At 43.0% G+C, this 26,998-nt stretch overlaps 1 protein-coding gene across 2 annotated transcripts in view; it reads right to left on the reverse strand.

The window, feature by feature from the left end:
• The window catches only part of Bend6 (BEN domain containing 6), a 41,473-nt gene that overhangs the window by 10,364 nt on the left and 4,111 nt on the right, over nt 1–26,998 (reverse strand). The window contains exons 2-3 of one of the 2 annotated variants that reach the window (XM_051153025.1): nt 8,080–8,144; nt 4,796–5,007 (exon numbers count right to left, since the gene is read on the reverse strand). In XM_051153025.1, coding sequence (XP_051008982.1) covers nt 4,796–4,915 — 120 coding nt within the window. In that variant the 5' untranslated portion in view covers nt 4,916–5,007; nt 8,080–8,144. The remainder of the gene's footprint in view (nt 1–4,795; nt 5,008–8,079; nt 8,145–26,998) is intronic. The other variant, XM_051153026.1, reaches the window with a different exon arrangement.

A 26,998-nucleotide genomic window follows, 5' to 3' on the forward strand; every position in this document is an offset into this window, starting at 1 on the left:
GGAGTTGGGGCGTAGGAAGTAATCATGCATTGAGGGAGGGCAGTGGAGCAGCACACTAGCTCCTTGCTTGCTACTTGTGTATTCTAAAGTCTCTGAAGAGGCTCTGGGTCCAGCGCAAGTTCAAGCCAGAGCCTTAAGGAAGGTAGAGCCAACAGAATCCCCAAATGGCGAGGAAGGGCGGGCGCATCAGGAGCAGCAGTGGATGCCTAGAGACTAGTCCGGCACATTAAGAGCGTGGGTAGAAGACACACAGTCCTCTCCAAATGCTGAGATGAAGCACAAGCTTTTCCCAAACCTGGGTCACTTCCCAGGAACGACACAGAGTGGAGGACGGTAAGCTTGATGGGAGCGTAAATCTTGAAGTGACTAAAACTAGTATAACAAAGGCTCAGGAGGAAGGTTTCGTCATGGATGGGCAAGTTGATGGGGTTTGTTAGGTTGTCTGGTTAGTTGGTTGGTTTGGTTTTTTTTTGTTTTGTTTTGTTTTTGTTTTTTCTTTTTCTAATTTGTTTACTTTACATCCTGACTGTAGCCCCCTCCAATGTCACCTCCCAATCCTGCCCTCCTTCCCTCATACCCTCTCCCTCCTTCCTCTAGCCCTCAGAAAGAGGAGCTCTCCTTCCCTAACACCTGACCTCAGCCTATCAGGTCTCATCTGTACTACCTGTCTCCTCTTCCTCTGTGGCCTGGCAAGGTCTCCCTGCCAGAGGGAAGGGATCAACATGTGGGGACCAGAGTCCATGTCAGAAGTAGTCCCTACTCCCCCTATTGTGGGACCCACAAGGAGACTGTGCTGCCTATCTACGACATCTGAGCAGAGGGTCTAGGTCCACACCATACATGATCTTTCATTGGTGCATCAGTCTCTGTATTGTAGTGTGGTTATCCTGTACTCTGTGGCTAATATCCACTTATGAGTTAGTATATAGGTTTTTTTCTTTTGCTTTGGTCTTATCAAGCAGAAATAGAGAGTTAAAGCCTGGTGGGATCAGTCATAGGAAAACATAACCAAGCTTTTGTATGATTTGTGGTGTGTATATTCAGCTCTCACAAACATGTAAATATATATTTCATTGTCAACATGTGATCTTGTGGGGATATGAATGCAATATATACAGTAGTAATGAAAACTACCATGGCTTATGTACTCTCATTATGTGTGTAAATCATCGGGGAAAAATGATGCATTTGAGTAAATATAAGTGAAAGGTATTTTGAAAACTGAAGGATGCCTATTCAGACAGGAATTCTATGGACAATAATTGGTCTTATTCTTGACAGCAAATTTTACAAAGCTTCTGTAAGAAAGAAAATAATCCAGGCAAGTTAACCAGTGGATATAAGGGAAGGAGGAAGAAGGGAGGGAGGGAGGAAGCAAGAAAGGGAGGGAGGGAAGTTAGTAGTAGTTGTTAGACACAGAGGCAAAGCTGTGAGTTGAGGAAGATGAGCCAACAATGCGACATAACTCTCAAGATGGTGCAGCTGTCACATAACTGCAGACTGCAGTGTGTAGCCAGGAGATCACATTCTACTTTACGTAAGCTACTGTGCACTCTGGATCTTTGCAGTAAATATCACAAAAATCCAAATGTGGTGCACAGAAGCGGGGATGTCTAAACCATGACATCTGCAAATACTTAGAGATTAGGTGTGGGCCAAAAAGGCCCAGGGTGACTTGAGGAAAAGCCACAGACTCTTGTCAGCTTTTAGTAACATAGTTGGTAAAATTGTCACCTAGAATTCCTATGAAGGTAAGCCATGCATCTAATGATGCTAGAGAGAGGATTTTGGTGGGTTTCAGTAGCTTTGTGTCAGTAATAGCAATTTACAAGAAGACCCAGAAAGCCCCTAGTGCAGGATGCAATTTAAATCAACTGAGTCCTGCAATGTTAACCTTCAGGATCTGAGAAACATTCAGCAATGACTTCCCTGATCAACCGAAGGTAGATTTTCCCTTTTGTTTTTTCAAGAGATTTCCTACGTGATCTCTGGTGGTGGTCCAGCCCAGTGAAATGCGTTGGGGTCAAGGGATGCCATCACATATTTGTGCCATAAGGCCTTTAGGTAACTGCTCTACATTGGAAAGAGGCTAAACACAGATGCAATAATAAAAGAAGAGGCCTTTGTGGCCCAAGATCTTTGACCAAATACAATCTCTGGTTGGAGTGAATTGCAGTGAAAAGGAACAGAATCATGTAGTTTTGAAAGCTGTTGAGATTTTTGAGGATGGCAAATTGCCAAAGAAGGCAACAGTGGCCTCAGGAGGGTATGCTTAGTTTATCCCTGAGCAACTTTAAGCCCTCACTAGCAAGTTACAATAAGATAGTTTATGAAAATCAGAAATGTGGACATCAATACTAAGCATTGATAAGAAAGGATAAATGCAAGAAAGCCTGTGTCCTGGCATGTTGACTGTGGGGTGTGTGGGTGTGTGTCAGAAAACCATCTCACGTGGCAATGTAATATTGTTAAAATATCCCTTATTTTCTACAAGACTGGGACTGTTGCTGGGGCTCATGGCCAGAGTCGTGAATACCGCTTGAGGTCCCTTAAGACTAAAGGCTTCTATCCTTCTGTCTTCTCAGATCTTTTTAAAAACCTGCCTTTAAGAGAACAATGCAACAGCCAACTTTACTTGCCTTGGATTTCCCATATAATTTACCTTTACCACTGAGCTAACACATAGCTGTAATCTTAAATTATGCCCCTCTCATGCCTCTGACCTGGGGTATTGTGTATGTATCATTTGCTGAAGGCAGCCAGCACAAAGGGTGAAAGCAACCTTCTAAGATCTCCCAAGAAGGTTAAACGCATCCATCTATGAATGTTGGTTGATAAACAATGTCTCTGTAGCGCTGTTTGTTGTTGGGTCAGTTGTGATCAGTTGGAGCTGGTGACTTAATCCCTTGTGAAACTCTTCCAGAAGGTGTCCCATTCTTTTCCCTCATGTAACACTTTCTGTGCTGTTCAATCAATATAGAGCTAGCCCTCTGTCGGGAACAGAGTGACATCACAGCCTCACAACAGACGTACACAGACACAGTCACACACAGAGAAGACAGACACCCAAAGACAGAACAGATTGACATGTAAGGACAAACATAGGGACAGAGTCACAAGACAGCCTTCAGGCTGACACAGATTCATTTTCATGCAGCATACAGTCAAGAGGTGCCGGGAGCCTGAAGTAGAGATTTCAAACCCAGACCCGTTCTTGGTTAAATGACTCAAAGGGAAATTATTGGTGGCTTGGAGTTAATCACTAATGCATTTAATCCATGTGGTCATATAACGTCTAGTCAAATAATAGAAACAAACATGCAATTTCTAAGCCACAAGCCATCCTCCTATGTATGTTTTACAGACATAACCTGTGGAGTATGGCTATGCTAAATCAATGGGTTTTAGTTGTTCTAGCTCTGCAAATAACCAAAAATGAATAACTCTATAAGCTGATGGTAATTTGTTTCTCTACAGAATATGTTTTACAACTTATATGTATCTCATAATATCAAATCTTATAAATACTTTTTGGAAAATGCAATGCTTATTAAAAATCAGAAACGAATTAAGATTTATAATATGATATCCACATGCTACTAAATGATACATACATAGTGTTTTACAGTACAATGTACCTTGCAATAATGAAAAATACTGAAAAATCACTTCCTGTATGATAGCATCTTAAAGGATGATGCATACAGACTCTAGGATAACAGCTTGTGAAGTGAAAAGCTGTCTGTCAATGGAAAGATCTTTATATTGTAAGTACAAAGTCAAAGTCCATAGTAGTGGCACATTACACTTTATTTTGAATAAAGATATTCAGAGAGGATAGAAATGCAATAGTGGGAGTGAGGGGAGGTAAGAACAGTGTGCCAGAGATGGGAATATGAGGGAGACACCACTATTTAAGAACATACGAGTATAACATGCTACATGTATTACAAAACATGTACAAATATGTGACTGCATAAATGCATGTAAGTAAAAATACAGAATGAACAACATGTTGGTTAGTTGTGCAAAGTGTAGGATGGGCATGGAATGGTCAGAAGACTATGATCTAGGCTCTAAACAGAAAAACAAAGTAATTTTCCATTTATTTATTTTGTATACAACACCCTGCCTGCATGTGGGCCTGCTCACCAGAAGAGGGCACCAGATCTCATTCTAGATGGCTGTGAGCCACCATGTGGTTGCTGGGAATGGAACTCAGGACCTTGAGAAGAGCGATCAGTGCTCTTAACCTCTGAGCCATCTCTCCAGGCCTCAATGAGTAAATCTTAATGAAGAAATATACCATCTTCCACAAAATATTTTGGGAGAAAAATATTTTCAGACAGTTTGATGATCTTTTGCTGTCTAGAACAGCGAACATAATTTGAATAACGACCTGCCTGGTTCTGGCTGAAATGAAGCAGAACAACTGCCTACTGAACTTATTTCTAGCTTAATCTTAAAAAGAGAATAGAAACTATATTCTGTATTCTATGAAAAAGAAGAACATGAGCTGGGCGTGGTGGCCGAATGCCTTTAATCCCAGCACTCGGGAGGCAGAGGCAGGCGGATCGCTGAGAGTTCGAGACCAGCCTGGTCTACAAAGTGAGTCCAGTACAGCCAAGGCTACCCGGGAGAAACCCTGTCTCGAAAAACAAAAACAAAAACAAACAAACAACAACAACGAAGAACAAATTACCAGAAAAGGGGGGTAAGTAACAAGAAACTACAACAAGGACTGTAGACTACGGCTGAGCTAGATAAGATGAAATCAAAGCAGCAGAAAACCAACCTGCACTTTATCCACGGCGCTATTTGCATTTTCTGAGTTCACTGTCTCTGTCCGCTTCCTCTTTCTTTTTCTAAGAACTTGGTTATCGCTAATTTCATCTGTCTGCAGAATCTTCTGCATTTTCACGGTTCGTCAGCAAAGGCTTTCTGAGACCGCTGGAGGCGGGAACGCCCATGTAGGTTCTGCTCTTCTGCACGCAGCGAGTGCTTCTCCTTAAAAACAAAACAAAACAAAACAAAAAACGGAGGGTGCATCATGCCAAGGCCTCAGCCTGCTGCCTGCTCAGGTGAATGGTGTCCAAGCTTCCACAGAATGCTCCTCGCTGTTGTTGCTCCCACTGGCCAGTTGAGCACACATTTTAACTTGACTCAAAAGCCTTTCAGCTTTGTCATCACCATCAATATGCTCAGGCTGTGATGTGTAGCAAGTTGGCTTAAAAAAGATTAAATAGTGTAAAAACAATTTCCGTCTGTTGTAGTTAAAAAGAATCTACAGTTTTAAAAATTATAAATGTATACAAACAGTGCCACAGTGCACTGAAGTTACATACTTCTAGGAAAACATATCAATAGTAGTCACTAGCACCAGATCAAAGGTGAAAACATTCCCCGGAAGTCAATAAGAATTGCTTAGAACTGGGTTTTTCTTTAAAACTTTTTTTTTTTTCTGCCTGAAAACCCTGTTAGAAACTAGATGGTTCTATCAGTGGGGTTGCAGTGATGACACTTAACCTTGGTTATCTATAGCTGATGCCCAATATTGGGCTTATCCTCAGAGTATCTGCTTTAATTGGTTTGTTTTCATAAACATTTAATTATAAATAATACAACTTTGAAGAGAGATTGAGCATATCATGAAATATATAAAATGTTGAGCAAACAGTAACATTTTCCTTCTTATCTAATTGCTTTAAATATATTAGCAAATGTATTACTCAAACCTTTTATTCACAAAGTTCATAATAAAACATTGGCATGCAACTCTTTGCAAGCTATACTTGCTAATGTGACGAGTGGAGTTTTCAAGACAACATAGTTAGGCACGGTGGTGCACACCTATAATCCTAGTACTTCAAAGATGAAGGCAGAAGGGCCCTGTGTTCAAGGCCAGCTTGGGTGACATAGTGAGATCCATGTGCAAAATTCCAAAATACAATAAAATACACAAAAAAGTAAAAACAACAGAACAGCACTTTGCTTAATTGTGCTTCAAATTGAATGCTTGCATAAAAAATAATTTCAAACCGTGTGTGTGTGTGTGTGTGTGTGTGTGTGTGTGTGTGTGTGTGTGTGTATGTATGTTTAGGGGCACAAGGGCCACAGCGTGCATGTGGAGGTCAGAAAACAATTTGGTGGGTTTAAGGGATTGAGCTCAAGTTCATAGGCTTGTATAGTTATTTGGTTTCTTAATGGCCGACACTCTGCCTGGGTTGAGATGGACTTTCTTTGTAGCTTTAATTTGCAGTACTCTGATGTCTAGTGAGACATTTTTTCATAAGTTTAATGGCACATCTGTTCATTTCATTTTTCCCAATATTGATGAGGCTGTTGGGTTCTTGTTTGAATTTTGATGGGGATTGTACTGACTGTGTAGATGGACGTTGGTAGTGCAGCCATTTTCACATTAATACAGGACGGGGAGGCTCTTCTCAGGCTTACTTGGTCTGAGTGCCTGGTCCCCCTACATGCTGGCTTTACAGGTGTGGACCTCCTGACTCCCCTGTGTGCTGGCTTTACAGGTGTAGACCTCCTGGCCCCCTATGTGCTGGCTTTACAGGTGTGGACCTCCTGGCCCCCTGTGTGCTGGCTTTACAGGTGTGGACCTTCTGGCCCCCTATGTGCTGGCTTTACAGGTGTGGACCACCTGGCCCCCCTGTGTGCTGGCTTTACAGGTGTGGACCACCTGCCCCCCCTGTGTGCTGGCTTTACAGGTGTGGACCTCCTGGAAGGAAAATTTATATTTACATGTTTCTTCTTTCATGATAGCTTTCACATGGATAGAAACTGGTATGTGTTGCTATCAACCTACAAGCTAATAAAAATTTAAATTGAGGATAGGTTCCTCAATGGTCCAGGGATTTTGAAATAGGGAACATTTTTTCACCTGAAAGAAATGGATAGCTTTCTAAATGCATATGACCTTCTAAAGTTAAATCAAGAAGAAATAATGAATATAAACAGATCCATCGTAAGCAATGAGATTGGAACAGGAATTGAAAGAACCTTAAGATAAAAGGAAGCCCAGGCCCAAGTGGGGTCAGCACAGAATTTTACCAGGCCTTCAAGAGAAGAACTGGCCGGGTGTGGTGGCACACGCCTTTAATCCCAGCACTCGGGAGGCAGAGGCAGGTGGATTTCTGTGAGTTTGAGGCCAGCCTGATCTACAGAGTGAGTCCAGGACAGTCAAGGCTACACAGAGAAACCCTGTCTCGAAAACAGAGAAAGAGGGGGGGGGGAGAGAGAGAGAAAGCAGTGTGCCTCAAATTATTTCATAAAGCAGAAAAGGAAAGAGGGATTCCAAAGGCGGCATGATTACACTCACATCTAAACCAGAGAAAGAAACTACAAGAAAGAAGATTATAAAACAATCTTTCCTATGCATGGAAAGACACAAAATCTGTCCACAAATTGAATTGAAGGACACATCATCACGATCCTCCTGCACGGTGTCTACGTCATTCCAAAGCTGTAGGGGATGACAGCTCAATGTATGTATAACAATAACTTTAATTCAATACATAAATGGGCTCAGGACAGAAAGCACCTGGCTATCCCACCAGATTTGGAAAAGGCATTTAATAAAAGTCAACATCCTTTTGCGATGAAAGCCTATGGAGAACAGGTATAGAAGGAATATATCTTAACACAGTAAACAGCACCACAATAAGCCGCAGAACAACGCCAAGCATTTCCACTAAAATCAGAAATGAAACAAGAGTGTCCATTCTCTTTGTTCTCTCTCTCTCTCTCTCTCTCTCTCTCTCTCTCTCTCTCTCTCTCTCTCTCTCTCTCTCTCTCTCTCCTCTCTCTCTTTGGTTTTTTGAGACAGGGTTTCTCTGTGTAGCCTTGGCTGTCCTGGACTCGCTTTGTAGACCAGGCTGGCCTTGAACTCACAGCGATCCATCTACCTCTGCCTCCTGAGTGCTGGGATTAAAGTCATGCACCACTACGCCAGCTTTTACTTTCTTTTAATATTAATGCTGTGCTTGAAGTTTTAGCTAGAGCAGTAAGAAAAGAGAAGGAAATGAAAGTGTTGTAAATAAGTAAGGAAGAAGTCAAAAGTACCTTTCTTTGCAGAGGATATGATTCTATGCATAGGAGATTCGAAAGGCTCCTCCAGAAAACTACAGCTGGAAAACATGATCAGAAAAGTGACTGGATACAAAATTACCATGTAAAAATCATGCCAAGGACAAACATGAAAGGAAGCCCAGACCCAAGTGGGGTCAGCACAGAGTTTTGTCAGACATTTAAAAGAAGAACTGAAACCAGTGCGTCGCAAATGATTTCATAAAGCAGAAAAGGAAAGAGTGCTTCCAGATTCTTTTGGTGAAGCCAACATGATTACACTCCCATCTAAATCACATAAGGAAACCAGAAAAAAGTAAATTATAAAACAATCTCTCTGATGAACAGAGACACAATAACTGTCAATAAAATACTTGCAGACTGAATTCAAGAACATATCATATATAAACTGGGGGTGGGGGAGAGTCCTTTCTTTTTTTTTTTTTTTTTCCAAGACAAGGTTTCTCTATCTAGTTTTTGCTGTCCTGGACTCGCTTTGTAGACCAGGCTGGCCTCGAACTCACAGAGATCTGCCTGCCTCTGCCTCCTGAGTGCTGGGATTAAAGGTGTGCACCATCACACCGGTGAGAGTCCTATTCTTAATAGTTCAAAAGTAACAAAACCCAAGGCAAACTGCCACACAACGCTGGCACACACCATTATTCTCAGTACTGGGCATGATGTCTGTAAGTTCAAGGCCAGCCTGGCTTATAGAGCTAGTTCTAGGACAGCTAGAACTTGAAAAACCAAACCAAAACAAACAAGTCTTGCCTTAGAATAAGCCTAACCAAGGAAATGAAAGACCTTTACCAATAAAGCTTTAAAATACTGAAGAAAGTGATTGAGAAAATGAAGGCGAAAAGACTTCCCAACTCACAGATTAGAAGGATCAATATTGGGAAGTGAACACTTTAAGAAAAGCAACCTAAAGATTCAATGCACTTCTACTCGAACTGCACCTTCATTCTTCATAAAAAATGGAAAAACAATTCAGAAGTTCACAGAGCAACACAAAAGACCCTGCGCAGCCAGAACAACCCTGAAATACAAGGATGCTGCTTGTGGTGCTGCCACAGCTGACTTCACTTCAGCCGAGAGAGTCATAATGACAACAAGAGCATGGGTACTGCACAGGAACAGGCACACGGGTCAGGGCATAGGTGCTGTGGAAGGACAGCTGCCTGGTTCTTACAAGGAGGCGGAAAATGCAAACTGGGGAAAAGACAGTGTCTTCAAAAATGCAGCTAGAAAACCTGAATGTCAGTAGGTGGTTGAATGAAACTTTTTTCTGACCCTGACCAAAAAAAAAAAAAAAAAAAAAAAAAAAAATCCAAATGAACCACAGTCCCAGAGGAAAGTCCCAGAGGAAGATGCAGAGACAGGCTAAAGGACATCGGTGTAGACACAAACTGCCGAGATAGAACCAATCAGTCAGGAGAAAAATGCCAACAATTTACGAGTGGCACTTCATAAAACTAAAGTTTCTATACAGCCCAGGAAACCCAGTTTCGTTAAGATGCAGCGTACAGGATGGGAGAAAATATTTGCCAATTATATATCAAAAGAAGGATTAATATCTGGACTATACAACAAAAACAAAAGAAACCTAAACATCAAGCAAACAGCCAAATAAAACTGGGCTCTGTAATTGAATAAAGAAATCTCAAAACCACATTAATGCCCCCCCCCCAAAAAAAAAACACTTTAGAAAAGGATTCAACATCCTCTACTACCAGAGAAACACGAGTTAAAAGCACACCGACATTTATCTCACTTCTATGACTGAAAACTCAAGTGACAGCCGACACTGATGGTGGGGTGGAATGGAAATGTGTTCGTTGTTGATAGGCGTAGATTGGCCCAGTCACTATGGAAATCTGCCTGGCAGTTCCTCAAAATGACAGAAAGTAAACTTGCATACAGTTAAGCTATGCTGTTCCTGTGTGCCTATCCCACGGCCCTCCACATCCTATCACAGGTATACTTGCTCACCCAAGGCTGCTGCTGCTCTATTCATAATAGCTAGGGACTGGAGTCATCCTAAATGCCCATCAGAATAGGAAAGGGTAATGAGATTGTGCTACATATACACATTTTAATATTTCAGTTATTTAATCAGTGAAATTATGAAATTGGTGGGCAAATGGACAGCACTGAAAAAAAATTATACTGAGTGGGTAACCTTGGAGTAGAAAGACGAATGCCGACTGCTCTCTTTCTCTCTCTCTCTCATAGATTCTAGCTTTGGATCTGTAGATCTGTGTGCTTAACTTGGACCATCTATTGAGTCCAGAAAACTCGAAAGTGCCCATTGTGAGGGGAGCGTCTTGTTGGTTGGGTGGGTGGGGAGTGGAGCTGGTAGAACATAGTTAGTAAGAAAGCAGAGAGGTGGGGGTGGGGAGTGGATATGGGAGGAGAAAAAGTTTAAGCAGAGTGGGAAAGAGGGGAGGTAACAGGGTGGGGAGGGAGCCAAGAGGGTGGGGAGGGAGGTAAGGGGGTGGGGAAAGAGGCAAGGGGGTGGGGAGGGAGAAGTAACCCAAATGAATAATCTGTGTAAAAGCCAGATAGAAACCTACTACCTTGTATGCCAATTAAAAATACAGGCTAGGAAAAAAAAAGCTTAGAAGGGAGATACTGTGCTTGGTTGAATAATGCTTTCCCTACAAGCCATTGCTTATTAAACAAACAAACAAACAAACAAACAAACAACCTTATGAGTTGTTAGGCAGGGAGGTCCCAGAAGCCTCCAAAATTATATATATTCTTGCCATTCCTCTTGGTTGCCCAGCAGAAACAGATGCCAAAATTCCTATTTTTGAAGTGTCTACATACCTTGGTTGCAAGATGCAAAGAAATCAAACTTGTGTTTAACTCAGTGCTTCCTCCCCACTGGCTAGCTTCCATGGTACCACAAGGAACTATAGAGGTTGCTTGTCGAGAAAAGGCACCGACGGTTATACCCAGCTGTGAGCCCCACAAACTCCGAAGCCCATCTGCTGGTGAGATATGCCCATTGGTATAATCATGACCGTTTTTACTGGGGTAACCAAGTGCTCTCTGATGAGGTCCACTCCATAGGAGGGTATACTTGATACCACAAACTTCATCAAAAGTCCATAGCTGGGGATTTTATAGGCCTGTGAGACGTGTGGAGGACTCATTACTGTTGTTTAATTAAACTGACATGGTGCCAAATGAACACTCTAGATGTTTATGTTCGTGCTCATAGGCGAAATCTGCCCTCAGCCTAATTCAGAGAGGCTTGTTTTTGCAGTGAACGTCAGAGGTGAATTTAGAGAGAATTCAGAGGCTGCTCCAGTTGCTGAGAAGAAATTATTGTCAGGAGCTAAAACCTAAACAGTCCTTTAAAAACACCCCCCTCTAAAGGCCAGGGGGAGAAGGACAGGAAAGAATGTGAGAGCTAGATAGAGATAGGGAAGAGGGTTGCAAAATGCTGTCTTCAGGGCCACACGCCACACACACACACACAGAGCTGCAAATATGATCACACAGTACCTGCGGTTGCCTGCATTGGGCTTGCGCAAGCCACACACACACACACACACACACACACACACACACACACACACACACACAGAGCTGCAAATATGATCACACAGTACCTGCGGTTGCCTGCATTGGGCTTGCACAAGCCACACACACACACACACACACACACACACACACACACACACACAAACACACACACACCTGCAAATATGATCACACTGCATCAAAAGTTCCTCATGGACAGGAACGGGTTCATGAAGCCCTGCTCTACCTTGCCTCACTGCTGCCTACTGATGGATTCCCTGGGAGGGGTACTCACAGTCTTCAGTCGAGTACTCATTGAAAAGCCCACTAGGCTCAAATAGATAGTTCCAAAAGTGTCATCATACAAACAGACTTGGTTAAAGTCTGTGTGTCACACACAAAAATCATGTATGTGGAAGAGGGACCTTAGGGAGGAGCAGAAACGGCAGGGGTGAGAGTCACCAGAATATCTTATGTACACGTATTACGTCATCAAAGAACAAGTCTAACCCATGAGAAGTTGATACCCACATTCATGACAAAACTCTTAAAATTAAGACACAGACGCACTGCTGCATTTAGCAACTATTCCTTTTCTATGACACCAAGGCAAAGGTAATAAAAGAAAAAAAGAGACTATCATGAACTTAAAAACAATTCATTATATTAAAAAATAGCCCATTTGCTATCAGTAGTAGAGTAGAAATGCAATCTTCAGAATATGAAAAATATTTTCAAATTATGCATTTGACAAGGGATTAATAACCTAAATGTAACACTCAAAAGAATTTGATTCAAAAAGGCTGATGGGCAAGAACAGACATTTTCTACTAGTTACTTTTTTTTTGTTGTTTTGTTCTTTGGGTTTTCAAGACAGGGTTTCTCTGCGTAGCCTTGGCTGTCCTGGACTCCCTCTGTAGACCAGGCTGGCCTCGAACTCATAGTGATCCACCTGCCTCTGCCTCCCAAGTTCTGGGATTAAAGGCATGCGCCACCACTGCCTGGCTCTACTAGTTATTTTTTTCCTATTAGTTAACTTTTTGTTGCTGTGCTAGAATACCTGACAGGAACAGTTTAAGGATTACTTGGGCTCCAGTTTGGAGCTGGAAGCAGAGCTGGTCTTGGGTTTTCAGTTCTTACCTCTACAACCCCACACCCACGCCCAAAAGGTTCTATAGCATCTCCAATCAGTTGGAGATCAAACATCCAAATACATGAGCTTGTGGTGAACGTTTTAAATTCATGCCAGTAACAGAGGTTTATAAAAAATGACCAATAAAGGGAAGGGGGAACCGATGCAATGATATTATAACCTCAAAAAATCCTTAGGGAAATGACCGACATCTGTGAGGAAAATGCAAGTAAAAAACCCAGCAAGCTGGCTCAGTGGAGAAGACACTTGCCACTCAGCATGATGACCTGAGTTGGATCCCTGGAACACCATGGTAGAAACGAGAACCAACTCCTAGAAGTTACCCCCTGACCTTCACCTATACCACGGCACATGCACCATGCTCTCCCACACTAGAAAACTAATACAGCAAAGGTAAAGGCAAGCCAAACTCATAGTGGGACACTACACATACTCATTACGGTGGCAACTAACAGAAAACCAAAATCCTAAGGACTGGTGTGATATGGAAAAACTGGAAACCTCATGCTGTGATGGTGATGTAAAATGGTGCAGCTGCCATGGAAGTCAAAGCCAGAATCTTGAAGAGATCTGTGTGTCCACGTGTTTACTTCAGCACTATTCACAGTAGCTGAAGGTACCCAGGTGTCTGTTACCTGGGGAGCTGATAAGAAAAGGAGTGTTTATGTACATCATACGATTTGGTCTTGACAAGAATTTCTCACATAGGCTGCAGCATGGATGAACCTTGATGGTCGTGTGGTTCAGATGAAAGCTCTCTGGTAGGGAGTGAGTGGACTCCCGAGTGAATGTGCACTGCTGCCATGGATGGGCGTGACCAAGTTGAGGAATCCAATGCCTCCACTTCATGGGAACCGTAAAGCTGTCCCCAGATGTGGCTCAGAGGGATAGCAAAGCCTTCCTTGGGTCTAAGAGCAGATGTTGACAGTGTGTACAAGGAAGTGCCCACCATACCTTTCTCCTCCTTGGAGTTTACAGCCTGAAGGCGGCTCCCCTATAGAGGCTGCTCCTACCTATATTGGCTGAGCCTGTCCCCCTATTGAGCTGGGGATGTGGATTAGTTTATGCACCAGATGCATGGCCAGTGTCTCCCTTGGTCAGAAGATGGGACTGGATCCCTTGGAACTGAAGTTACAGATGGTTGTGAGCTTCCATGCGGGCGCTGAGAATCAAACCCAGGTCCTCTTTCAAGAGCAGCCGGTGGTCTTAACTGCCGAGCCATCTCTCCAGCCCTGTTAATGTGCGTTTATCATCACGAAAAGCAGAAACAACTTAAAGTACAAGAGTGTATGTAGTCTTTGCATTGTCTTATGGCCACTATTGTAGAGCCGTAATTGAAAAGGAACAACAGAGGAATAAAGCCAGGAGGGTAAGGGGAAGGTGAGCCTATGGACAGATGCCTAAAAACAGGATTCTTAAATTTTCTACCCAAATCACAACCTGGACAAAGGTCACCATGGGCGTGCACGTGCACACACACACACACACACACACACACACACATCTATCCACGCCATCTGTCTAACGTCTGTCCAACAATATCTTGTCAGTCTTTTACTGGTATTGCTGTTGAGTGCTGTATTCACACATCATTGTCTCAAGCTATCTTACACAATTCTTCCCATTTTTCCTTTCAGAAACCCCCCTTTGGTGCAACCTCCTGGAAAACACTCATAGTTTACCAGGGCACCGGTATGCCCATGACAGTGCCATTCAATTCTCCACAAAACAAAGCAATGACTCTTCAGAGAATCGCTTGTCTTTTAGCTGAACAAATTAAGCATGGCCACAGCAAAGCCCAAGGCATATGGTTGTGTGAATAGTGTAAGCCAGTGGCTTTTAAGTTTTTTTTTTCTTTTTGCTACAAGCTGTAGAAAAAAAAATTACAGTTTATGGGGGGAACGAAGAAAATCATATATTTCGGTTCAGAAAGCACACACATGCATGCACTCACTGGTGTGTACACAGGAAAAGTGAAACCTCTGAGACACACTTATCTTAATAAACACTCTGTTGGTCAGAACACAGTAAAGCCGAGTTCACAGTTGATCTAGTTTGCTTTCTGTTGCTGTGATAAACACCATGACCAAAGTTAACTAGGGGAGAAAAGGGCTTATTTCATTGTAAGCCAAGCAGGACATGGGCATCCAATAAGCTGTGGTTGAGAACAATGACCTAAGATATAACACGATTATAACAAAACAAAACACTGTCTAAAGGGTAAGACAAAGGAGGGGTTTTGTACCTTGAAAGCAAACGTGGTTACAAATGTAAACTTTCAATGCAGCTTTTGTCAACATTTAACAAGTCAATGACATAATTAGTGCATAAATTCTAAAGCTATCTGAAATTCTAAGAAACAAAAGTCACAGAAGGGGAAAAGACTAAGTGATTCAGTTGTCTCATCTTCTTTTGTAACAACAACAACAACAACAAAACAAAAACAAAAAATGCTTCATTATAAATTACATAGAAATGTGAGCCATGAGCAGTGCACCACTCAAAGCTGACGCTCCGTCCACACACACTGTTCCCTTGCCACACTCAGGTCAGACTGTGACCTGGATACTCTTCCAATGTGAACCCCAAAGTTTCTGAAACAGTGGAGTGACATTCTGTACATCCTGTGGCTGGCTTAGTGAGCTCTGAAATGGATTTCTAGTTTTAGCCCAGAATGATTTTTGTTGTTGTTGTTTTGTTTTGTTCTTTTTGTTTGTTTGTTTGTTTTTGGCTTTTTGAGACAGGGTTTCTCTGTGTAGCCTTGGCTGTCCTGGATTTGATTTATACACCAGGCTGGCCTCGAACTCACAGTGATCTACCTGCCTCTGCCTCATGAGTGCTGGGATTAAAGGCGTGTACCACCACCACCCATTAGCCCAGACTTTTAACAAAGTAGGACAGGAAGCCAGGGATGGTGGCACACGCCTTAAATCCCAGCACTTGGGAGGCAGAGATGGGCAGATCGCTGTGAGTTTGAGGCCAGCCTGGTCTACAAAGTGAGTTCAAGACAGCCAAAGCTATACAGAGAAACCCTGTCTCGAAAAACTAAAAAACAAAAAACAAAACAACAACAACAAAAAAACCAAAGTAGGACATGGAGAACGGGGATGTTTCCTACCACTGAGGAACAGTTGTATATTTACTAGAGGAAGAGAAATCAAGACGGGAAGGACTTTAACAGGCTGCTCTTCGAGCGCTCCAATTACAGCAGCAATTGCCACACAAGCACAAAATTGCCAGTGCTTAATTTCTAGAAGGAGATTATGGTATTTTACTAGCATCCATTAGGGGGCAGCACAACCTGAAATTACTTCCTCCTTTATTTAAGTGGCATCAAATACCTTCAAAAGAGTAAGCAGGCTACCAGGAAGAGACCTGATAGGGTGTGATCTTATAGTGGAGGACAAGGTCTCCTTCTGTCACACACCTAGGGGAGAGGAATAGGATGAAACAGGGAACGTGGGGGGAACCGGAAGATACAAGTGAGGGGATAACATTTGAGATGGAATCTGAATAAATTACTTAAATAAAAATTTAAAAAATTCCCAAGTAGTTGCTGCTATATTATGAATAAAAAAGATATAAATACACCACACACACACACACAAACACACACACACACACACACACAAACACACACACACACACACACACACAAACACACACACACATGTAGAGGTCAGAGGCTAATCTGTAGGAGGAAGTCAATTCTCTCCTTCTGCCATATTGGTTTTGAGTATTGCACTTGGGTGGTAACGCTTCGTCGTGAGCATCTGTAGCCACGGAGCCATCTTCCCAGCCCTCAGTATGCCTCAGAATGGACCAACATGCTGCCATACCATGATATTGTTATTTATGGCTGGGGAACTGTAGGCTTGAATCATTTTAAGCTTTCTGTGGTGGGAAAGGAAAGAAACAGACCTTGATTAGCGTCTGTAGATGCAGTTTTATTGAGACTACATTAAAGTCTATACAGAGATGCCCTGTCCTGAATGTACGATACTCTCAGATCTCTCCCAGACTGCAAGAATAAGCCTACAGCTAGAATTTACTGAGTTCTCTCCTCCTGTGTGTGTGTGTAAGTATGTTATGAATGTACATACGTGTCGTAAGCATTTAATCTGCATTAGTGTGTTTAATGAAAAGGATATTTACACTTTAAAGATGAGAGAACTGAGATGCTCCCCCCCCACGCCCCCCCCCCCCCACACCAGTATATCCTAGCAATGGCGCTCAGCAGCCGACCTGCGAGCAAACTAAAGATTTTCATCAGCAGCTTTGCACTAGGCTGTCAATGCCAGTAACTACTACTGCAGAAGGCCCTCCTTGTCAAAGGCGCCACTCTGAGGTCCCCATCTCTCAGAGACCGGAGTCAGGAAAGGCTCTCCAAGTGCTTCACGTGACGGTATTCCTGCCAGACACCAGGGCGGGAATCCTCTAACCCGCCAGCTCCCACCCCCACCCCTCTCTGTTCGGCTGGGTTTGGAGGCTGAGCTGTTAGGCTAGCTCTGCGGCCCTCTATGGAGATGAGTTCAGGCAGCTGAGTTCCAGGGAGTGGTAACGGGGTGGGAAGATGGCGAATTAGGGGAGTGTATCTTGGGATCATTCTACGGAGTGGCTTCACGTTTCGGAGTAGTCCTGTGTCTGAGGCCCTCTCCTCACTCACTGTAAAAACTGCCCCCTTCCTTCTCCCTTTTGTGTGCGGCTGGTATAACTTCCGAGCAACTGACCGTGGCGCAGCGCTGCCCTCATGTTTCTTTTCTTTCTTTCTTTCTTTTTTTTTTTAAAGATTTATTTATTATGTCTACAGTGCACATCAGATCATATTATAGATGGTTGTGAGCCACCATGTGGTTGTTGGGAATTGAACTCAGGACCCCTGGAAGAGCAGACAGTGCTTTTAACCGCTGAGCCATCTCTCCAGCCCCATGTTTCTTTGTCTTTAGTCCACAGTGCCTGAAAGAGATTTTCAGCAAACTGGTGTACCGTGGTAGGGATCTGTCACCTTCTAGCTGCCTGGGTTTCTGTTTACTGCCAGCCACACTAGATTCCTTCTGCTGTCACTACTCTCCATGTGGACATCTGCTACCAGCAGTAAGCCTTGGCCAACACTATTTGTTTGCTGCGGTGTCACTGCTGTGTTCAACAAGGCTAGTAGTATTCCCGGTTGCCACGCTCTGGCATGACCTGGCTTGAGAACTAGGTACTAAACGGCCTGTCTTTGTCTTCCTTACACAGCGGGGCTGGTTTACCCTCATCTGGATGTATTCAAGGAGACTTCTACAGCAGACAGAGATACCATACAAACCAGAGGCTGCCAACAATGGAAGGCACTCCTAATTGCTTCTCTATCAATTGTCAACAAGAAGTTACCAGGTATGGATGGGTGAAACCACTTGGAAGTTTGTGCCAGCAACTTGGAAGGACTGTGAGTAAAGTTGTCTGCGGTTTCAGGGCCTCCAAAATATTTTCTAAGACATACCATATTTTGCAGTGATCTTATCCTTGGCTGTTCTTCTGTTGCTACTCACCCTCCTGATACTTAGGTGACATTACCCCTCCATTCACCAACAGCATAGGTGTAGAGCTGAGCCTAAGAAGAGTGCATGCAACCAAAAGTCCGATTTCACTATACTCACAAGCCACGCCCACCACTTCAATCTGAGCATAGTCACAAGCCACGCCCACCACGTTAAACTCAGCATACTCACAAGCCACGCCCTCTGCTTCAATCTCAGCATACTCACTCCACATCACATTTATTTTGTTTTTAATTATGTAGAATATTTTGTTCATCTTGAAAGTTCAAAGTAAGGTATGTGCACTGATAGGTTTTGCTTGTTTGTTTGGTTTTTGGTTTTCCAAGACAGAGTCTCTCTATATAAGAAGTCCTGGCTGTCCTGGTCTTGCTTTATAGAACAGGCTGGCCTTGAATTTACTGAGATCGCCTGCCTCTGCCTCCTGAGTGCTGGGACTAAAGGTGTGCACCACCACGCCCAGCTCTGTTTTTGTTTGTTTCCCTTAAAGAAAGCATATTCTACAACCTTAACGACTTTTAAATCAATTTTTAAATTCACTAATAATTTTGATACCAGGATCAATGCTTATGCATAAAAACAAGGAGTAGCCCAACTCTTAAATATTAGTTTATCTAATCAATTGAAACATGAAAGGACAAGCTAGTTATCTTTGAAATAGCTGTCCTATATTGATGACATATATTAATGAAATAACTGTTGCCATTTACCAATGGCCCCATTAATTTTGTGCTTTCTATACTCTCATATTTTACATCTAAACATGCATTTCAGATAATTACTTAATAAATCATCTTAAGTGGTTGCCCCCTTTGTCCATTACCAATAATTCCTTTTCTTATTCTAATATTCATGCCACCTTAAAGCAACATTAACATTAACATGTTGTATAAAACGACCAGCTCCATTATACATTTTAACAAGTTATTTCCCTGCCTCCTATGTGTGTCATTAGGAAAGATACACTCACAAGGAAAAAGAAAAAATATATCCATATCCATATTTATGAGTAGAGTCTTCTACTATTCATAAATTCATCAGAATAATCTAAATAAAAGCGGATGTTAGGAGGGAGCACTTCTTTCTGACAGGAGCAGTGGCAAGGCTGCTATGGCTTGTCACAACCAGAGCCAGAGGACATTAAAAGTGGAGCGTGAGTAGAGTCCCTTTCACACACCCGTGGGGCACTACGTTTGTCACTCAACTGATCACACGAAAAGCTTGCGTCTTGACTGAATATTTGTAGATGGATGGTTTCTCTTGCCTTTATTCCCACTTAGGAATAAAATTTATATATAGAAAAACCACAACAAAAACACAAAACTAAACAACTGCCGTACTGTACTGCTTAGGAAAGACGAGGGGAAAAAAAACCATATTGTGCTATGCAATGTAAGTATGGGCCGATTAAAGAGCACGCGAGATGTGTGTAGGCTGTGTGTAAACACTATGCTGTTTGCAGGAGCCACTTCAGCCTCAGTGGGGCTTAGTGTCCCAGGGCAGTCCTACTTAGAGATGACTGACTGAGCAAAAGAAGCCCAAAGGAGAAGTGGATGCAACTCCTGCCAGGGAGCTCCAGAAAAGCAAGGATGGACAACAGACAGGACAGTGAGCTCAGAGCATACAACATAATCTAACCTCAGCGTTCTGGAGTGTCCCAGGCTGCCACGAGCTGACGTAGAGTGGATGTGAGTGGAGTTAACCTTTGGGTCTAAACCTCTTCCAGACATACTAGACGAGTAGACAGAGCCACTCACAGTGTTATAAATAGCATCAGACTGCTATGGACCCACAGCCCAGGCTCACAGTGTTCGCTGTGCTGTAGCCTTTCCGTGCCTGCTGTCCATCTGTAAAGTGACAATGATAACAGATGATCACAGTCTCATGTTTGGATGGACATTTTAGTTATCTTAATATTGCACTGATTGATTAACGGTAATATTTTTATTAACTGAAGGAAAGGACCAGATTCCTGTCATACAAGGTTAGACTAAACACTTAAGAGTAGGAGGGGTCTTTAAAGCAGAGGGGGTTTTCCACAAACATGTCTGGTTAGTCTCAATGCCTATGATGTTTATGACGGAAAGCTCAACTTGCTGCAAATAGGAAATTATCAGGGCTATATTTTTTTTCATGAAGGATAAATATTAGCTGTTTTCCAAAATGAGTCTGCCTGGTTCCTCCCAAGCTGCTTTAGCCCTATGGGGGTGCTGGTTCAGATTTAACTAAGTGATGGGAATGAGTACATGATGCTGAGACAGTAAGAATGAAAATGATAACTTTTTTTTGTTTGTTTTTGTTTTTTTCAGGACAGGGTTTCTCTGTATTAGCCTTGGCTGCCCTGGACTTGCTTTGTAGGTCAGGCTGGCCTCAAACTCACAGTGATCCGCCTGCCTCTGCCTCCTGAGTGCTGGGATTACCATGCCCAGATGAAAACAATAACATTTTAATGAAAGGAATCTTATTAGATTGAAAGATTATGAGAGGCAGTCTAGGAAAATTCTTCAGACATTAAACAAAGGAAAAGCATATACCCTGTGTGCCAGGAAACGTTATTTTCCCTATGTGTCAGTTTAGTCCTCAATAGTATGAGGAGAGGTTATTCTAAAATGTAATTGGAAGAAAAGGAGCTGCAATGGCGGGAAGCAATGTGAATGAAAGCTTACAACAAGGAGGGCTTTTTCTTTTTCAAGCTGGGTGTGGTGGCACACGCATTTAATCCCAGCACTCGGGAGGCAGAGGCAGGTGGCTCTCTATGAGTTCAAGCCCAGCCTGGTCTACAAAGCAAGTCCAGGACAGCCAGGGCTACACAGAGAAACCCTGTCTCGGAAAAGCAAGCAAGCAAACAAACAAAGGATTGTTTTTTGTTTTTTTGTTTTTTGTTTTTTTTGAAGGGCAAGCGAATCCTTAGTTCTGCTTGCTAGGTGTATGGTCCTGTGGGGGTTTATACCTCACTTCTTTAAGTTCTGCGGTACTCATGTGGAAGATCGGTATAAGCGTAGCCCTCACTAAAGGTTCTTGTGTGGGTGGAATGAATAAACGTATGTAAGGCCTTAAGTAGAAGCACAAGCAGAAAGCAGATATGCCATAAGTATTAGCTATGATCACAAATAACCGAGTTGTCTGTATCAAGGTAACCAGCCATTCAGGACTGAGGGCACCTGTGCACGCTGCCACATGCCTCTGCCAGCCAACTCCAGGATGCTATTGGCACTTGTCATCCAGGCTCTAATGCCCAGCTTTATTTTAGACAGGTCTCTCGTACTAGTCTTTTTTACCACTGTGACAAAATATCTGAAAGATTCAACGCAAGGAAGATTTTCTTTTGGCTCAGTTTGAGAGAATGCGGTCTACTTTGGTGGGGAAGACATGGCGACAACAGTGTGAGGTCCGAGAGCAGCGGCACAGGTGCTGGTATCCACCTGGCCTCTTTCTTATTCACTCAGCCTTAGACCCAGTGCACCGGGTTGTTACTACCTGTGTCAAGACCTTTCCTCTCTGTCAAACCTCCTTAGCAACACCTGGACAAACACAACCAAGGTGTGTCTTCAAGGCAAGTCCAGATTTACTGAACTTGACAATTAGGGCTAATCACCCCAACTCATGCCCCAAATTGGCCAAAAACTTGCAATCCCCCTGCTTCCACTGTCTGAATGGTGGGATTTTATGAGTTCTCCGGCATGTCCTGGCTTGTGACTGAGACCAGCTAACCAGGCTGTAGGTCAACAGGAAGTCAGGGACACTAACTGCTGCCCTGCAGTATCCTCTCAAGGCAGATTCCTATCTCATGACAGATGGCCACAGGATTTTCGCAAAGAACAGCAAGCATGTACGAGGCTCATAGGAGTCACAGGCCCTTAAGGGATGGTGAGTCAAAATCCTCATGAGCACCGTGTCCACTCTTCATAGACTGGGGAGGTGAACACTGTGTCCACTCTTCACAGATTAGACAAGCAGAAGGGAACGTGGAGGGAACAGAAGTTGTGAGGCTGAGAAGTAAGGGTTCCTTGGGGGTACTAGGCCTGAAAAGCTGGAGTGTGACCAGTGCATAATGAAGGCAAAAGTCTCGTGACAGAAGCTGTAGCAGAATGGTGACATGCTGATGAAATGCTGAGGCCTGGTGTCTCCCTATGACAGGGAGCCAGAGCTGAGGTCCACAAGGATGCCTGCCCAAGCAGCATCTCAGTAGAGTACATTCTGTGCTGCTGCAACAGAAAAGCACAGGCTTGGTCCTTCACAGTGAAGAACTGTATTGGTTTGGGCTGTAACTATAGCTCAGTGGTAGGGTGCTCACCTAGCATGGGCAAGGGCCTGAGTTCGACCCCCAGTACTGCAAAATTATACATACACACACAGACACACACAGACACACACACACATACACACATACCTATGTCACACAACACACACATTCAGACTTCTAGAGTCTGAGAAGTGTCAGCACGTGGTGAAAGCCCTCTTGCGGCCTCATCTCATGACAGAAGTGAGGGAAAGAGGAAGCAGCTGATCTTGCCTTTCTGGAACCCATTTTTAAGACGGGGCATTAACTTTACATAAGCCTTCACAAGGGTTCTACTCAAGGATTTTACCTCCCAGTACTGCAGCATAGCAATCAGATTTCAACACACACTTCGGAAGGGACAAGCACACAAGCCATGCCATTTTGTCTCTGGTGGAGGCTGAAAATCACCAGGAGGCGGAGCTGAGATCCCTTTTTTCCCATAAATACTCAGATTCCCCAGAAACTCCAGTATGGATTCCAGGCTGACAACTGCTACATTAGAGCTTTGGTAGAGCCAGGGCTGGCAAGGCTGTAGGTTTTGACATGTAAATTCTTCTATATTCTAATTTGTTTGTTTGCTGTTTTTTTTTTTTAAGTGCCTGGGGCTATACAGACATTGTAATGCAATGTTCTCTCTGTTCCTGAGGATTTCTGGGATATTCCTACACTAGAATAATTTCAAAAACCTCTGAAAAGATGTGTTATTGAGAAGCTTTTCAATAATGAACAGTTGCTCATGCAGCTTCCTTGGAAGTGTTCCTTTTAGGTGACACTGTTCTTCTAGGCCATGACCAAATTTATGCAACAGCATAAAAAGAACTAATGCAGAAAATAAATTTTAGAATTAATGCGAAAGTTCTAAAGATTTCAGGATAGGGATAATCTCTTTAAGGTGGCTGTAGTTTTATTATTGGAAAGACATTAAATATAATTTAATACTAATCAATACTTTATTCATTTTTAACATTTATTATGCAACTATGAACATCTTATCTTTCTTTCTTTCTTTTTTTTCATTTAGTAAGGTCAAAGCTAGGTGTAACTTTAATGCCAGCATTTGGGAGGCAGAGGCAAGTGGAATCACTTTTGAGTTCAAGACAATCCTGGTCTATGTAGTGAGTTCCAGTTCAGCTAGGGTTACACAGTAAGACCCAGCTTCAAATCAACCAGGCAACCAACCGACCAAAAAAAAAAAAAAGTCAGAATGCCACAAATCATACGACAGACCTCACCTTGAACCTACCCAGGAAATAAATTCACTTTTCAAGTCTCTTCATAAATTGCACATTCTTAGAAATGGTAAGAGTATTTTAAACCATCTGAATAATAATGAACTCTGATTTATGACTCTAAAAGCTTTATGATTCTATTTATAAAAAGCTCTTAAGATTCCCACCAGCAGTTCCTACAACTGTGAGTAAATTTTCTGGCCAAATGATTCAGTATTTTGCTGCGTGACTCAATCCTATGCACACCATGGGGGCTACGTAAGTGAGTTCTGGTTGCTTATGGGTAATAATAATTCCTTCCTCAAAACTGTTTGCAGTGCACTAAGCCAGATGAGTTCCGCTGTTCTTCCCGATGATGTGGCATCTTGGCCTTTCACTGTAAGTACACGTCACCTAAGAACAAGCAGAGTACTTGTACAATGTGATTTGTGGACAGTTTATTGCAGGCTAGAGTAATTCTTACACTTTTGTATTTGTTTTCTCTTCTTTTCTTTCTTTCTTCCTTCTTTCCCCTGCCCTGCCCCCGCCCCCCAAGACCGGGTTTCTCTGTGTAGTTTTGGCTGTCCTGAACTCGCTTTGTAGACTCCCTACCTCTGCCTCCCAAGCACTGGGATTAAAGATGTGTGCCATCACTGCCTGGCTTTTGTTTGTTTTCAAGGAGGCAATATTTTAATGTATTATTCTTGCATGATTACCAACTGGATAAAACTTACAAGTTTTGACTATACTCCAAGGTATCCCGTTATTATCTTTTTTTCTTAACATTTTATTTTAAAATTATGTGTATATTTGTGCGTCTGTGTGAACATGAGTCTAAATGCCCATGGGAACCAGAAGCAGCTAATCTTTCCGGCAGCTAAAGTTACAGGTGGTTGCGAGCCACAAAATATGGGAGCTAGGAACTGAATTCAGGTCCTTTGCAAGAGCAGTCTGTGCTCTTAACTGCTGAGTTATCTCTCCACACACCCCGTCTTTTAATAGTTATACTGTTGTGAGTGTGCACCTTTGTGCCCATGATGTGTATGTGTGTGTATGTGTGTGTGTGTGTGTGTGTGTGCAGACAGGGCATGCAGCACATGTGGGTAAGAGCTGTGTAGACAGTGTTCACCTTCTACCTTATGCTGACTCTGAGGGTTGAATTTGGATCACATGGGCAACACTTTACTTGATGATCCATCTTGATGGTCTTCATATATTTTTTTTGAGATTATAATACAATCACATTGCTTCCAACCAAACACTCCCATAGAGTCCTCCTTGCTCTCATTCAGATTTATAGCCTCTTTTATTCATTAATTCTTGCTATATACATATATGTGTGCATATCCATATACATTGCTATATATAACCTGCTCAGTCTGTGGAATCTTACTTGTATTTATGTTTTCAAGGCCAACCATTCGATAGTGGCTATCCAATTGGTGTGTTCTTCCCCGGGGAAGACTATGTCTCCCATCCTCAGCATTCCTCAGCTGCCGGCAGGTCTTGTGTAGGGCCTTGTGGCCTTCCCCCACTTACTTTGGCATGTCTGCTGTTTTCGTCCTTGTTCGGGTCATGCTTAGGTAGTCATGTTGTTGAGACTTTATGGTGTAGTTTCTAATGTTACTAGTGTACACACACACTATCATAGCAAACTACCGGACCCGCTGGCTCTTACAGTCTTTCCAGCCTGTCTTCTGCAATGTCCCATGAGCCTTAGGTGCAGGACTGTTTTGTAAACATGTGGGGACTGAGTGCCACAACGCTCTGTATTTTGATTGGTTGTAGTTTTCTGTAGTGGTCCCCGTCTGTTCCATAGAGGAGTTGCACTGATAAGAGGTGAAGACTACACTTATCTGGGGGTCAAAGGGCAAATGTTTAGACTGTAGTTAGGGATTATGCTGGTTTGGTAAGGTGGGGGGTTGTAGATACTTCTCCAAGATCCACGACTTCACATGACCAACATCCTTACCAAGTTTCCAGTACCAGGCAGGACTCCCCTCTTGTTAAGTTGGTTACGACTAAGGCATGTGTGCCACTACTGCACCCTTACAGTTACAGTGCTTTGCCGGCTGTTGCTGTGGTTTATAGGTATCATAGCTGGGCAGAACTATTGGTTGCTTCTCTCTTTCGGAAGCTTGCATGGTGCTTTTTGGCACCATCAATGCTGGATCTCAGTGAGGAGACATTCAAATCAGTGCTGGCTCAGGGGCATCTGGACTCTGTGTCTGAAGTGCATGGTATCTTCATCAATAGTGAGTTGCTGGTTAGGGTTGTCCAAGAGACTCCCCAAATACACAAAGACACTATTGCCCTTGGTTGTCCCCCAAAGATAGAAGGTAAGTCCCCATATCTTTAACATTTGTTAATGATGACAGTTTCATACATGTAAATGATGGGTTTTGGTAATTTTAACCTATGTGTTGTCCTCCTCACATACCCCCATATCTTTCCTTAAAAGGAATTCTTCAAGTCTGAATGTCAGTCCCAGGGCTGCTGGGAAGAGAACCGTGGGCAAGGAGGCATCCTAACTAGTAAAGCTCTTCTGTAACTCTGCGGTGTGAACAGTCGGGCCTCAGACTGAGTGAAAGGGAAAGCGGGAGCTGAGCCTGCACTTAAGGTTCTCTGCTTCTGACTGTGGATGTGACAAACTGCCTCCTTAAAAGCTGGCCACGGTGACTTCCCTGGCAAGAGAAGGTGAGACAAACCCCACTTCCCACAAGTTCCATTTGACAGAGCATTTTACCATAGCAAAGGGAAGAAACAGACAAACAAAAAACCAACCATGGTCATCATGCACGTTTCTAGAAATGTCCATCTCAACAAAAGGAGGACTACTAGGCTTTACTCACACTTTTATTGCTTTTATATCTTTTTTTCCTTCGGTTAAATTTCTCCAAAGACTCTGCCCATGTCCCTGAGGATCTTTCTTTTCACCTCTCCTTTCCTCTGTAACCTATTTTTGTGTGTTTCAGCTTCTCCTACCATGACTGCTCCGTCCTCTGGAGTGTCTCCTGAGGTCTGCTCCTCCCAATTCCTCAGTGCATTCTCCCTTTGACCTCTTTGTGCATTTGTCCCAGCAAGCCTCGGGGCTGGGACACTCCTCACTCAGCAGTCCAGCCTTCTGCTCTTTCACAATCCACAGTCAGGAGCTGTCTTCCAAGTTCTAACTCCCCTGTCTAGACAATCTCTTCTTTAGTCA

The sequence above is a fragment of the Acomys russatus genome, chromosome 11 (genome assembly GCF_903995435.1).
Source record: "Acomys russatus chromosome 11, mAcoRus1.1, whole genome shotgun sequence".
Classification (NCBI taxonomy): domain Eukaryota; kingdom Metazoa; phylum Chordata; class Mammalia; order Rodentia; family Muridae; genus Acomys; species Acomys russatus.